At 43.2% G+C, this 15,080-nt stretch overlaps 1 protein-coding gene across 1 annotated transcript in view; it reads right to left on the reverse strand.

Moving 5' to 3' along the window:
• The window catches only part of nsmfa (NMDA receptor synaptonuclear signaling and neuronal migration factor a), a 41,663-nt gene extending 27,411 nt beyond the window's left edge, over positions 1–14,252 (reverse strand). Inside the window, 3 exon segments of the mRNA XM_056404348.1 lie at positions 338–1,276; positions 1,576–1,637; positions 13,921–14,252. Of these exon segments, the coding sequence (XP_056260323.1) occupies positions 338–1,276; positions 1,576–1,637; positions 13,921–13,991 (1,072 nt within the window). The 5' untranslated portion in view covers positions 13,992–14,252.
• Between the last annotated feature and the right edge of the window lie 828 nt (positions 14,253–15,080).

Raw genomic sequence — 15,080 nt, forward strand, 5'->3', positions numbered from 1 at the left:
TGAAGTGGTGCTAAAACAGAAAAAAGAGGCTTGAGATATTGCTTGTAAATAAATAGAATTAAACTGACACAAACAGTAGACTAATGGGGAAGCAAGATTAAATAGATCCTTTACGTTCAATAAAAAAAAGAAATGGCTAGATCTCAGTGCCCTCATGCATGTTCACCGTGAGTATTTCTCATGTGAACAATTAAAAGTAGTCAAAAGCTATTTCATCTCGGGTCTGATACCAATCCAGTCCCAGCCACAGGGCCTCAGGTGCAGCCCCCGCTTCCCCCTCCCGCCCTTGTTTGGATTTCAGCGCCTTTCCCTTCCTCTGTGTCCTCCGCCCTCTCACCTCTCTCCATCCCAGTCACCCGGTCCACACTCCACATCCGCTCTAGGCGTCTGTGCTGCTTGCCTGCCTCTCGGCTAGCGCTCTCCAGGTCCAGGGAACCCTGGCTCCGCGAGGGGGCCCCACTGCACGAATCGCAGGCCAGCCCGCTGCACTCCGCCTCCCCTTTTCCACCATCGCCCCAGCTGCGGATGTTGTGGGCGCTGACGGAGGTCTGCAGCGGGGGCTGAGACAGGTGATGGTGATGGTGGGAGTGGTGTGATCCATGATGGGAGTGGGACCCGGACATGTTTAGAGACTGCTGCTGCTGGTTGCTACCGCTGCTTCCAGTTGCCCCACTACTTCCTCCGCTGCTGGAGGGCGCGTTGGTGCCCGCGATGGCGTGGTGGTCGTGTTTCCCGTGGTGATGGTTACCGTGGTGATGGTTGCTGTGGTGGTGGCTGCTTCCACAGCTGCCGGTGCCCCGGCTGCTGCTGGCGTGGTGGTACTGTGTTGGAGATGAAGAGGTCGAGGAAGGGGAAGTGGAGGGCTGGATCAAACCACCTCTGGATCCCACCCCGCCACTCCCCGACTTCTCCTTCAGGACGTCCAGTTCTAGGCTCTCCTTGCTGCCCCGGCCGCTGCTCATCAGCAATCCGTGCTGGGTAGTGATGGTGTACACACGGGCAGGCTGCAGGGTGCACTCGACACACTTCTGCTGGTCTTCCTCCGCTGAGAAGCTGCGCTCGAGGGACAACCGCGTCGGCTTGGTAGAAATGGTGATGGAGGGCGGAGGTGGCTGGAGCAAGCCCAGTGGCTGTTTCACCAGGCTGGGCTTTGGTTTGTCCTCACAGCCTTTGGTTGCGTTGGTGCAGGGATGGAGGTGGTTGTTGTTGTTAGGGCCAATCCTGTCACTTGGAGACTCTGGGTCAGGACCCACCAAGGTGTCACACAGAAGATGAGCTAGAATGTCGGAGATAAAGACAAACACGAATGTCAGAGAATGCGACATACAAACCAAGATGCTAAAGCAGCAAGGAAAAGAGAGAAAGAGGAAAAAGAAGAAGTCAATTTGTAGATGACACAGAGGATAATATCATCATCTTCGGTTATCAGTTGTTGTAGTCACACACTAATGATTGCAGCCTGGCACGTCAGCAGAGGATAAGGTGAAGCAGGTGGAGGAAGAATTAAAGACCACACAGGAATACGCAGAACAGCATAGAGGGATGGACAAATGACAGGATGGCAGAGACGCTGACCTGATCCGTTTCGGTTTTCAGAGTGTGTGTGGGACAGGTTCTCTCCAAATGCTCGCGCTGCTCTGTGGGGACACACACACACGACACACATAAAGACATTAATTCATGGGTGGAAGGGAGGGGTGAGTGAGGAAGGGGAGAGAAGGGCAAGGGAATTGTAAATTATAAACCTAATTGCCTTCTTTGTAGGCTTGTGCCACCCACAGATTAAGATGCAGCTGTTTTATCTCCACACTTCAGGCAGCCTCAGACTGAGGGAAAGACAGAGTACGAGACAGCAAGAGGAGATGGAGAGGATTGTTTTAGGCTGACTTAATTTCTCAGGATGACCTCAGTTTGTGTTGGTGGATGTATTTGCTGCCAGCAGACCATAAGTATGTTTATTTTCTTGTTTCACACACAGAATGTATGTGTGGATGTATATACTTTGTCTTTGTGTCTAGAAGAATACTTAACCCCGACAGCAGCTGAAGGAGATTGCTTGGAGATGTGCTGAAAATAGATGTTGTGAGCTCCACAGCCTCAGCACTGCATCTGGTTCTTAGCTTATTTTTATTTTCTCTCTGCCTTTTTTTTCCACTCACACACAGAATTAAAAAGAGGAATACTCCAAAGACAACCATCCAGCCACATATAGCTAAAACTCAATATCTTATCCCTTTTAATGAAATGGCCCGAGGTCTCGTGGTTGAATGACACTGACCTCCTTCTGTTGCTCTAGTCAGTGTGTGACAGGAGTGGAAAAGGAGCAGAGAGACAGAGTAAAAAAAAAGACCGATAACTCTGAACACGTGCTTTCAATGTCAAGATGGAAACTCACTGAGAGGAAATGTACCGCAGCAATAACTATTAGGAATAATGATTCATGATAGTAATTAAGAATAAGAGGAGAAGAAAGGAGAAAATGTGAGTAACGCTAACACTTTATGCTATTAATATGCATTCACTCCTACAGTGAGGATCATGATGAGATTGTCATTCCCCCACCTGACTGAAAGAGACTGTGCCTTATTGTCTAACAAATTACAAATTACATTTACTATAATAATATGTATTTTATAGTATAATTTTGAGACACTGGTAACAGTAATTTCCATTTTGTGAGACTTACTACTTTCCCTCTAGTACTTTTCAGAAGAAGTACTGCAGCGTTCATGTGTTATTTAACAACGGACCCCTGTAGTGTTGCATTACAGAACACTGACTTTGTGCAAACAGACTTTTAACATTGAGATTTCAATTGGTTCATCGCTAATGATCCACTTGAAAAGGCAGACTGTCAGACCCTGTTAAGAATCAGTGGGTTTTGTTTTTAAAAAATCTGGTGTAAAAAGCATTATGCATAATTTACTGAGTTCATATCGATGTGATCCTAAAAAATAACCTGATGTGTTCACAGTGGCAGTTACACTATCAAGGGCCAATTAGGTGTTTACAGCTTTCAGTATATTCAGCAAAATAGCCTGTGCTCCTGGTGGTTATGTTTCCCTAATGCAGCCGATGTCAGGGGTTACTGCTGACACACACACACAAACACACAGATACACACACAGATACACACACATTTGTGCAGCAGAACCCCCTGTATACAGGGAAATCTGTGGGTGTACGCCTCCTTCCTGCCAGCTCTGTCAATTATTAAAGCCTGTCCAACACACCAGGCATAAACTCACACACAGAGTGCAGCAAAAACCAACTTTTTTCAAACACTGTTCTGACGCACCGTTGTTCGTTCTCTCTTCTGCTCACTTTCTTATTTATTCATTTTAGTTCCAACACAGTTCAACGAAGCAGATTTTACCTACTGCATCTTCTAAAAACAGCACAGTTATGATGAGACATGTTTGACCTGAGGAGGTCCTATAAATGGAACTATTATGTTCTTACATAAGTTACATTAACCTCTTCAAAATCTGCCCTATTAACTATACCTGCTTAGAACTGACGGCTCCTTTGGGAATGCACATATCATCAATATGAAGTTGTGGTGGAGACCTTCTGTGAGACTCAACAAATTTGAGGATTGAGGCTAGTGTGGACCCCCATTAGAAAGACAAAAAAAGACAAAAATTAACAACTATGAGCACTCAGAGAGCCGAGACCTCCACCAAGGCCTAAGTCAAACAACATAAATCAGATTTCAGAGTAAAAAAATACAAATTTACAGTAAATGAGCAGGATCTGCCCCAAAATTTAATGGGTTCTTCGTTAGGTTGGCCCATGACATCCCTCCACAAAGTTCAGTGCAAATCGGTTCAGTACTCTTTGTGTAATCCTGCTGACAAACAAAAAGACACAGGTGAAAACATAACCTCCTTGTAATAATCAGGGTTTCTGCTTGTGTTACAGCATTGGGTAAGATAATGTATGTGCCAGTTTCTTGTCAGTATCATGTTCAGCCACAGTGGGCTATTAGATAAAGAGCTGCAGGTGACAAGCTGCATCCAAATCCTCATCAGGTCATTGTATTGTGTCCTGCTGCTGTGCGCAGCATGAAATCAGACCGCACTTGCTCATGGTGTGATGAAAATAGGCGGACAATTGATTGACTTCTTTATTAAAACAATGTCAGTTTATTTGGCTTCACTGCAAACAGTTGCTGATGTTGCTGTAGTGTTAAACCACACTTTTTTTTGTTACCGCCAGTAACCATGAGTGTCGCCAAATAAACCAGGGTCAGTTGTCAGCCTTGTGCATATGGCTTGAGTGTACTATGGTGAAGTGTTCATTACACTAATGATCATGCTTTTATTTAACCTCAACCACTTATTACCCTAAACAGTTTGTGCCTCAGTTCAGGAGGGTTTCTTATTGCTATGCTAGAGCTGCAAAGATATTAAGTAACACTTAAAATTACAGAACTTCCTCAGGTAAAACTGGGAAATTACTGCATGAAAATACAGCTTACTGGAGCTTTTACATTCATTGAAATTTTATATTTTTTGTAGTGCGTAAAGTACAAATGAAAATGTTTCTCTGTGCCTGCAGTCATTCTCTTCAGCTCCTCTGTTGTTTACTCCTAATGGTGAAGACCACAGCCAAAGTAAACCAGACTCCCTCAGAGTTTGGGGGTGTTATTGAGGACCGAGAAGCTCCGCACGTGCTGCGACACGGTCCAGCTCCCTTCACTATACTTCTAAAAATAGCTCATCATGCATGTCACTGCAATTCTGGTATGCTGCATCCTCTTCCCTGAAATCCTCTACTTCTTCTGTTGAATGTGCATGCACGTGAGTCTCTGTAGAAAGGACAGAAGAACCAAAAGATAAGAAACCTTTGTGTCTTAGTGCGTGTGTGTGTGTGTGTGTGTGTGTCTACATGCGGTGATGTAACAAGCAACAACCCCTGTTAAGGACAGTTGAGATAAATACAGCCTGCACTCTAATCAGCAGGTGTCCCTCAGTCATGTTCATTTTGCCCTCCTGTTTTATTATTCAACAGGCCAGGCTCTCTGATTAGAATCACCAAACAATGTTTCAAGAGGCTCACATCATCCATTATACATGAGAGGAAACTGAGTTGGAAGCCAATGGACCAAAACGCTTCTCAATCCATCCTTTAAACAAAACCTCTGTCTCTGCTGTGTCGTCTCGTGTTGCTGTTTTGCACCCGCTCCATACGTGATATGCGAGCACAACAGCACGTCACGGTGTGTGAGGTGGCGGGGAAGAGATACCCTAAGCGTAGGTGAAAATGAAGAAGAAGAGGAAGAGCTTGACAAGGAGATTTGAAATTCATCCCGCATGCTTTCAGACATGTGACAGGGGTTTTGGGCGAAAGAGATGAGTTAGGGAGGGGAGTTTCTGAGAAGGGGAGATGTGATTACAGCAGAGCTGAGAAGGAGTGCACAAATAAAATGGGGGCATATTAAAAATGAAAAGTGGAGTAAACTTGAGGAAACGGAGGCAGAGAGAGCACAGTCAAGACGATGAAGAAGTAAGAAACAAAACTGACAACAGATTCAGTTTCGTCTTCAGGGCAACTGCATCTTTGAAAATCAGCTCAACCCTAAAACCCTTAGTGTCATTAAACCCCTTAGGGTGCTCATTAAGTGTGATATCTACCCTATCAAATATGCAGTTTTCTGCCTATGGAGGTTGCTGAGAGATTAAAATTTTATGTTACTTTAGAGTGAAACAGTGTAAGCACACTAGTCGAATGGGAGCAGTAAGGTTGGCACAGGTTCAAGTTCTGTCCTGGATTCAGATCAGATCAAATTAGGTGTTTTGACAGTGATGGAGAGGTGGAGGACACTGGCTGTGTGAGAGTATAAATCTTAAACCTTAAAGCAGGTGTCACCAGCGTTTTTGAGACAGAGAGCTAGCTTAAGGGTAAAGAGTAATGTGGAGGGCTACTGTCTGAAGTAATGTTCCCGAATAATCTAAATTTGCACGGTTTACCTTTTTAAATAATGAATATTATACATTTAATAGGCTACATGAATAGCCTTTAAACTGACTGACACTGATGCTGTTAATGATTTTTGCAACCATTATTAATAATGTTTTACCATGTGATCATAGTCTTGTAGATGATCATATCAGAAAAGCACACACGGATAGGTCGAACCGAAAAGAGGCAACTTTCACATACGTTTTTACTACAGACGGTTTTTGATTGATTTTCAGTCTTTGAAGCAGCATTTCATCCCCATGCATTTCACTCTACTGTAACTTAGAGTGTGTTTTGACGACTATCCCCCATGTTGCGTTCATGAGCTTGTGGGGAAATGGGATTTGAGAACCAAAGAAAACATACCCCCTTGAGACACCATACTGTTGAGGCTTCAGTTATATACTCTGCCATGCCTTGTATCTCTATTATTTTTATGATGGGATGTTTCGCACACTTTCCAAAAGAGTATCGATATATGTTCGTAATAATATTCTTATTGCAAGCGTTTAATACAAGAAATTACCAAATTAACATTATCAATTTCACAATGTCCATGTTTGCTTCTGTCTTACATGAAGGTTACGTGTCCTGACAACATCACAGGTGGATGCAGTGCTTTTCAGATATCACAGTGTCCTTGAGCACAGCAACCAAGAGTTTTGGAACAGTTGTCACTCTCAGATACACAAGAAGTTCCTGAATTGTTGTTTGAAACGGCACTTCAGGATGACGCATTATCGTTTTCTAATCTGACGTCCGTATCAACGGGACATCATTTGTCAGTACTTTCAAAACCGTCACAAATCACTGTTGGAAAAAATTTCATTCCCTTTTGTTATGTTGCCGTGACGATACTCACAAATCCTACAGCCCCTAGAGGGCTTTCTCACTTGAAACGCAAACATGTCGTTTTTGACCAGTTGCTGAAAAGAAAAATGTACGGTCCAATGTGTTAAACAGAACGAAACTCCAAGAGTAGCTCTAATCCTGTTACATTAACTTCCATGGGTGTAATGTCATTTGTTTTGTTCCCTCTGAGTGATTGAGTGAGCGAGCGAGAGTGAACATCAGTGTATTTCGCCTTTTGTCTGGGTCTACACTTCAATAGATACTGTAGCGTACTTAGTATTTCACAAGCTGAATGAGTCAGACAAAATTACACGCACTCCACTTCTGGAACATATTCTGCCACAAACTCCACTAACCACTCTGCAGATGCATAAAAAGATCCTCAACAACAGGAAGACACACCTCAGCACTTCAGTTCTTTTAATGGATCTAGATGGAACAATGCATAACTAGATACTTGATAGATGGGAACATCACACAACTGTAAACATGCCCTTTTTTCTTCTCACTCTTCTGCTTATTAAAGGATAGTGAAATAGTTTTATGACTTATTCCAGTGCTGCTTTATCCGCTTCTTATTTGACTTTTTTGTCTGATCGTCCTGTTTTTATGGGTGCTTTTACACCCACGTTGTTGAATACCCTTCAACCAAACTTTTTTCATGGTTGGGTTTGCTCTGACAGATGTAAAATGTCCACCAACATTTGGATAGCCGCCAATCGCCCAAACCACAGTTTGCTAAACAAACAAAAAAATACTTGTATTTATGTATGTAGAATATCAAAATCTTAACTTCAATGGGACATTTAGATAAATAGATAATATGGTGATGATAACACTGATTATTTAATCTGTGTTCCTGTATTTGACAAATTTTTCTGAGACTGTGTTTACTTAGTATTATTATATATATTGTAATATATAAAATATACTTTGAGTATTTATGTGTGTGGCAAACAGCCAAACAGATACACTCACAAGCACAAGCATGAATGCACTGAAACTAAAAAGAAAAGTCTGAGTCGTCCGATGCAGTTTCAGAGTCCAAATTCAGTCAATGCACGAGTCTGAGCCCAAGTCATCAGTGTTCAAGTCCAAGTCAAGTCACGAGTCCTGAAAATCACGATTTGAGTCAGTCCAAGTCCTGTACTCAGGTACTACACCACTGCTTATTATTATTTTTTCCGCTGCATTTTGTCCATTTCTCTTTGATAAAATAGTTTTAGCTTTGCATCTTGGGGAAAGTAAAGTACATGTAAAATGCGTGAATATAACAAAGAAATGGCATCGATAACAATCTTACCACTAGAAGAAATTCTCATCAAGAGCAAAAGAGCCGTTCATGTCCATGTCTTGTCATGTCTTCTGTCACATCACACAATTCATTCTGTGTCAAATAGTAATAATGAATCAAATAAAAAAGAAAGGGATCAATGATCATTAAATAAAACAATCTTGTTGTCCTGAAATGTAATTTTGACCAGCAAAGTATCTCCATGGCTACAAAGTGGACCCTGAAGACTCACAGGATCCTCAGAGATTAATCAATTGACTTAGCGGTGCTCATAGAGAGACACATATTACATCATACTGTATTTCCATTATTGACCCATATCCAATCATCCCATGTCTTTTCCCTGTGGATTATGTTTCTGTTTAACACTGTGACCATATATCTTTTGAGGACAAGCTCAGCTCAGCTGGCTGAAAACAGGGCATCGCTCCCTTGGCAGTGTTCCCACTGGTCTGAATATCATCAGGGCTGATGTCTCTTTGGGTGTCTCTCCACTGTAAACAATGGGCTGCCAAGCAAAGAGATTCCTCACTCTTAATGCTCTTTAATCAAATCCTCCTCTCAGATGGACTAATTGAATTGGGTTTCCTACAGTCGCACACACCAAAGTGCATACACACACACACAACTGCACAGCTGGAGTGATGAGGACCTGTTGAGAGGCTTGTTGCGCGTGCTGAGGGCTGAAGGGACTTTGGAATGTTAATTGCAGTCTTGAAAGTGCGGTGCATTATGGGACATGTGGGAGCGAAGCAACTGATCGGGGAGCTGATTAAAATTTCAGTACACTAGTGGCTCACCGCAGCGTCCCCAGCCACATAGAGCACTGAGTGATGCAGCTGATTCAGACACACACACTAACACAACACAGCACTCTTTTGTTTCTCTGCAGTCGTCTAGACGTATTTAACACACAACTTTTAAATGGATGCTTGGCCTTTTCCACAGACTTTTTGACAGGCATGCGTCATGTATGAGTAAAAAACATCAGAAATTAAAGTCTATACACATTGTAAAGAAAGAGTTGGTGTATGAGTAAAAGCTTCCCCTGCAATGATTTCATGGAACCCAACTGGAGAATTAGCGCCACCAACTGTTTGTTTCCATGCAGCCAACTCCTGATATTCACTTAACATTAGTTGATGGAAACGTGCATTAATTCACAATTTTTATGTTGCTGATAATCTGGAAATTCTGTTCAAATTGCGCTAAATTTGGATTGAAACATTACTAGTTTGACAGTGAGCTGGCATGGACATATGAATTCATCATTATTTTAATTATTTGTCCCTGTGCTTTTCCTGCTGTGGCTTTTCAAAGTGTATTTCGTGAAAAAAAGGAAAAAGATACACGGACAGTCCATTCATGACCTTGGAAACAGCAGCTGACCCTACAATTGTCTCTCAAAGTCCACTTACACACTTGCTCTGGAGCTTTTGACCATATCACAAGTTCTTCATCAAATCTGAACATCTACATTTCTGCAGCAACTGAGAAGAGTTGAGTCGATATTGTTTCGTCAGAGAATAAAGAATACGCACGATAGCAGACAGACACAGGCAAACAATCAGATAACACTGTTGGAGTCTTAATCATCACTTAGACTGTACTCAGTTAAATCTGCCTCGTTCGGCATATTTATGGCAAAGAATTAAACTCTCTGATTCAACTAAGGAGGAGGGAAAGAGATGGAGAGGGAGATGGATGAGCTCAAATGACGATACTCAACATGTTACTTAGAAATATATCACGTATACTGTATATTTTTTAAATTGCATGAGTAAAAAAGGAAATAAGAAAGCCCAATGAAGTAGGATTTTAGCCAAGAGTGATCGGATTCTCAGAACTTACAAGGAAAAAACGGTCTCCCTCTGTTGAGCTTGAGTGAATCTGAGTATGTAGTATGTGTAGTGAAGACTGAAGGAACTTAGTAAAAGGTATTGTTTTTTTGTTTTTTGTTGTTGTCATAATTATCATATCCCTCAAGGCGTTCCTGAGATATCACGTTCATAAGAGTGTGACGGGCGTATGGATGGACAACTTGAAAACGTAATGCCTCCGGCCACAGCTGTCAATGGCGTGGCGGCATAAAAACACACACACAAAAAAACAACCAATTACGTAACAGCACTTGAACCCATGAACAGAGTGACAGCAGGCCTACGTCAAATACAGTCGCACCTGTCCTGGACAAACGAAGAAACAATATTTCATTTGCATGCGTCAGTATAACAACCAATCCTTTCATCTTTCACGCCATCTTTCACACCCCCACACCTCTGTGCACGCCGTTGTCCGATGCCCTTCAGCCGAACCGCAGCACATCCCTCTTCTCCAGCTGACAGTGAGATCAAAGCATTTGCTTTTATCCCTCAATGTCGCAGAATACTGGTGTGTAATTTGGAGGTAATCTCTCCTCTCTCTTTTCTTCTCGCTCTCACTTGCTCGCTACTTCTCATGAGCTGCTCAAGGGGAGAGTGTGACCTGTTTCATAACCAGCTATCCATAAGCATGCATAAGATGACACAGGCACACACGACAGCCAGGTACAAAGGAGCCTGTGTCTCTCTAGTGTTTCCTACATACTGTTCGTATGTAATCCTATGGATCTGGTCATTCACATTTGCGTGGTCTCCTCGAGCTACTCCTCATGCCTCAGTGACAAAACAGGTCGTCTGACGGTGCTTTCCAAAATAAGGTGTACAAGTTTTTTAATTCATGCGAGTGGCATTGCCTCTAATATTGCCTTCGGGGTGTGAATGAGTGGTTGTTTGTCTCGATGTGTCGGATAATGATGAGCGGTATGGGTAGTGAATGGATGGGGGGATAATGGCATTGCCCTGGAATGGCAGTGTTGGTCGGCCAGCTGGTCCGATGCTTAAATCTAGACTGGAATAGCCCAACAACCATTTTTGTACAGACGCTGTAGCGCCACCATGAGGTTTGTCCTCCGGACACTTTGTGGTATTCATTGCACTTACATTGCTCTCCCAAACGATTGAAGTGTCACACAGTCTATGAGCAAGTCTATGCACGGGAATAAAATTACAAAGTTGTGAATGACAAACAAGGTTATGGTTCGTTGCATGTTTGAGATTTCCAATCGATGAGAGTGAGGACATTTCAAAAATGATTTGGTTTAAATGAAAGGATGGTGTTGGGTTGGTACTGCCTATGGTCGATGCCGGAAGAAGGATTGCATTATGGTCAATGTAAGGGTTAAGGCTATGCATAAAGTGGTTAGGCACAGGAATTGTCAGGTTTTCTTGATTCAAAAGTGTGGGTGTGTGTGTGTGTGTGTGTGTGTCTGTGTGTGTAAATACTGAAGAGTTTAAATACAAATGTGTTTACTGTCACTGGTCCCAGTCTATGCTTGGAAGTGTTAAGAAGATGACTCATACTTTCATATAGACACAAACACATAATGTAAATTGCCTTTGAGATTCCCAATAAGTGTGTGTGAAAGTGTGCGTTTTTGTGTGTCAAGTATATGCAAAAGAGGGAAGGTTAGAGAGAGAGATTGAACAGATCTGATGTACAGCAGGATTTTCAGTAGGCTGCACTGAGAGGGAGGGAGAGCAGCTACTCATTGTAGTTGTTTCCAACTGTTTCACTGTTGTGCACTCAACCTATTTAGTGTATTCTGGCATACATGAAACCAGATCACAAAAGGTACTGAATGTACAGTATATGGATCCTCGTAAAAAATGAAATTGTGTTTCAAAGGTAAAATCTGTTAGTGTAGATTTAAGTTGCTACATAAATATCTGTAATGGCAAAGAAAAGAGATGATACATCTGACACTGCAGACAGGGCTCTAACATTTAGAGCCCAGGCTCTTCAGACAGACGAGAGGAAACAAGAGCATAAGCAGATGAAATGGAGAGAGCAAATCACTGCACACATGCCTGACTGTATGCATTTAGATATGTTTGAATGTTTATGGGTGTGAGGTGGAGAGATGGAGAGAACCCACTTATGAGTGCTCGCTTCCACATTCATGGGGTCATGTGCAGGTGAAAGACTGATGAATATTGGATGTGATTCAGCTGCAGGAGGAGAGGTCCATTCTGCCATTAACTCTGAAAAATTAAACTCTGACTCGCATGTGTGTGTTTGAGCTTTTCTGCTTGGTGTGAGAAAGAGAACGGGAGGGAGACAGATGACGATAAGAGAGTGTGTGTGTATGTGTGTGTGTGTGTGTGTGCATGCTCTGTAGTTACCAGTTGTGTAAGATATGCAGTATTTCAGTAGTTCAATTGTAGATGTGAACAAAAAGTGAGTGAGTGAGTATCACACATTTACAGTATAGACTCCTCAGCACTGTAGCCACTTTCCATTTTCTGTGGGCATCACATTTTCGTCATCTTTTCAAGGTGGCATGCGCGCACACACACACACACACACACACACACACACACACACACACACACACACACACACACACACACACACACATATACACTCTGCAAAGACGGCACACATGCCAGCCTGTAAGTATAGGCGGTGTAATGCAAGTAAGGACCACATACACATTCAGTGAGAGAAATGACGTAATAGCACATCAGCCCACATCTGGGGGATGCTGGAGTCTGCACGCACAAGTCAAGGTCATTCATTGACTGAATCAAAATCACACACCGGGGCCTGCTGTGAGGAGACTGCTGGAGCACGGAAACGCTGAATTTACAATGGGATCTGACTCGGGGTCGTGGCTCAATGTCTGCACTTCATGTGTAGAGAGACATATGAACACAGCCACACGTGCTCCTCAACAAACTGCAGCTTCAGCTCACTTATATAGACATGCAAGCCAGCACAGGATGGATATAGATATTGCTGTGTCTGCATGATGCTAAAACATCTGGATGCGGATCTGGCCATTTGAGGGAAAAAAAAAAAATCCATACAGCCTCATATACATTGTGCGCCTCTTACGAGTGAGTCGTTAACAGCTTTTAACCGGTTGGACTCCGGCCAAACAGTCTGAGTCCCACTGCTTTTTCCAGGCTGAATAAATGAACAGCCGCTCACCGGCGCTGTCCTCTGTGACTGCCCCAATAACTACCAGTGATAGGTGATCACTGCAAAACAACCGAATCGATTGCTGTGATTGATTAATTGACAGCTGGATCATTTGCCCGCCGGGGTGTGAAGGCAGCAGCCTCATCGCCGCGCTGTCCGGCCGCTCGGGTCGATGCGGCCGGACAGAAAGCCGTTTCTGTTTTGAATTACAGTAGAAATCAAATGTTGTTGTTTTTTTTAACATGATGATAGTTTATTTTAGGTGATGGCAAACTGAGAAAGTGTACCAGGGTTACCGTGAGTCATAGCATCCCTTTGCTTTGCATCTGCATGACTTCCATTACACAACGATGCTTCATTCACAATAACAGTAAAAGCTCCGACGGGCCAGAGGCAAATATCCTTTTCCAGCTCATTGAGTCCTAATAAAAGAAGGGGATTGGGGAATCGCAGGGCAGCCGTCCAGGCAGGCTACATTTGCTCATTACAGGTGCAGTTTGGAGAGATTAAAAGGGCAATTTAAGCACACAGCACTCAGCCGCACGCCCCGGGCTAGACGGGACAGTCGGCGGACGTGCGGAAAGCGCAAAGAGCCTCTCTGCGCATCACAGAGAGCCGGCTGTCTGTAGCCGGGATAGCGCACTGAATTCATCAAAAACACACAGCTGCCACTCGTTTTAACTTCACACGGCTCGCACGCGAAGGCTAAAATACCCGCGAAGACTTCCCGAGGCTGCTGTAAATCAGTTGGTAACGGCGGAGAGCTGCAGGGTGTCACTCACCTAACTTTTGCTGCCACAGAAGATATCGCATCGTTTCTTAAATTCTTCCTCTTGGACGCGGCAGTTCCCATGCTGACATGGAAACGACGCAGGCAGGAAAACAGTTCATTCCAAAGACTCGAGGGACAGAGGGATGCGACAATGAAAATGGTGTATAAAATTTTTTTTTTTTTTTTTTTAAAGTTAATGGGAAATCCGGTAGCAGATATGTCACACACGAGTCTGCAGAGCAAAAAAAAAAAAATGCCAAAAAAAAGGGAGGGACGTCAGCCTCTCTCCCCCTCTCTCCCTCTCTGTCTCCGTGTCTCTCCGGATATGAGCACCTACGTGGGGTAACTGCACAGCTGTCAGCGTGTGGCTGAAAATACACAGACCTCTCTCTCTCTCTCTCTCTCTCTCATTGATCTGAAAATGCAATGGTAGGGGTGGCAATATCACCATCATCATCATCATCATCACCACAACAGGGAGGGGGTTGTGGAGGTGCTGTATGAGGGACACTGATGCCATCCATGTAGGAACCTCTGCTTTTCATCTCAACCATATTTTGACTATTATCTTTATTCATTTATGTAATCTGTCATTTTGGTAAAAATGACCACACACACACACACACACACACACACACACACACACACTCACACATTGAAATGTAGAGACTCTCATCTACAGCCAAGGACAGTGGGAGCAGTGAGGTTGAGACGCCGCAGTGCTCTGTGAACATCACTTCAAACAGTATCATGATAACAATAGCTTTAGAGAGTGTGTTGTTTTTCTGATGTTTTTTTCTCCCCGAACCATTGTGGTAGGATCTTCACTGTTATCAGTAGTCAAAGGAGTAGGCTACTATAGACTGACGGATCATGAAGGGCTGCTCCTACAGAGTTACAGTGTGGTTACTGATGAGCACTCTAATGAGTTGTTTCTTTCTTCAGTCACGGATCAACAGTGCTCGAATTGTCACTGTCAGGTCATTGTGGTCGGTTAATTGGGAGTAATTATGGTTAACTTGATATCCAAAACAGGTGATGACGATTTAAGTGAAAATGGGATACAACATAAAAAAAACCCTCATACTTGTATATCAAATTTTATTTCAAGCACTTGTCAATTTCCACCTTTAGAAGACTTTCTTATCCCCTAGTGTAACCTGCGGCTTG

Source organism: Seriola aureovittata, chromosome 18 (genome assembly GCF_021018895.1).
Source record: "Seriola aureovittata isolate HTS-2021-v1 ecotype China chromosome 18, ASM2101889v1, whole genome shotgun sequence".
Classification (NCBI taxonomy): Eukaryota; Metazoa; Chordata; class Actinopteri; order Carangiformes; family Carangidae; genus Seriola; species Seriola aureovittata.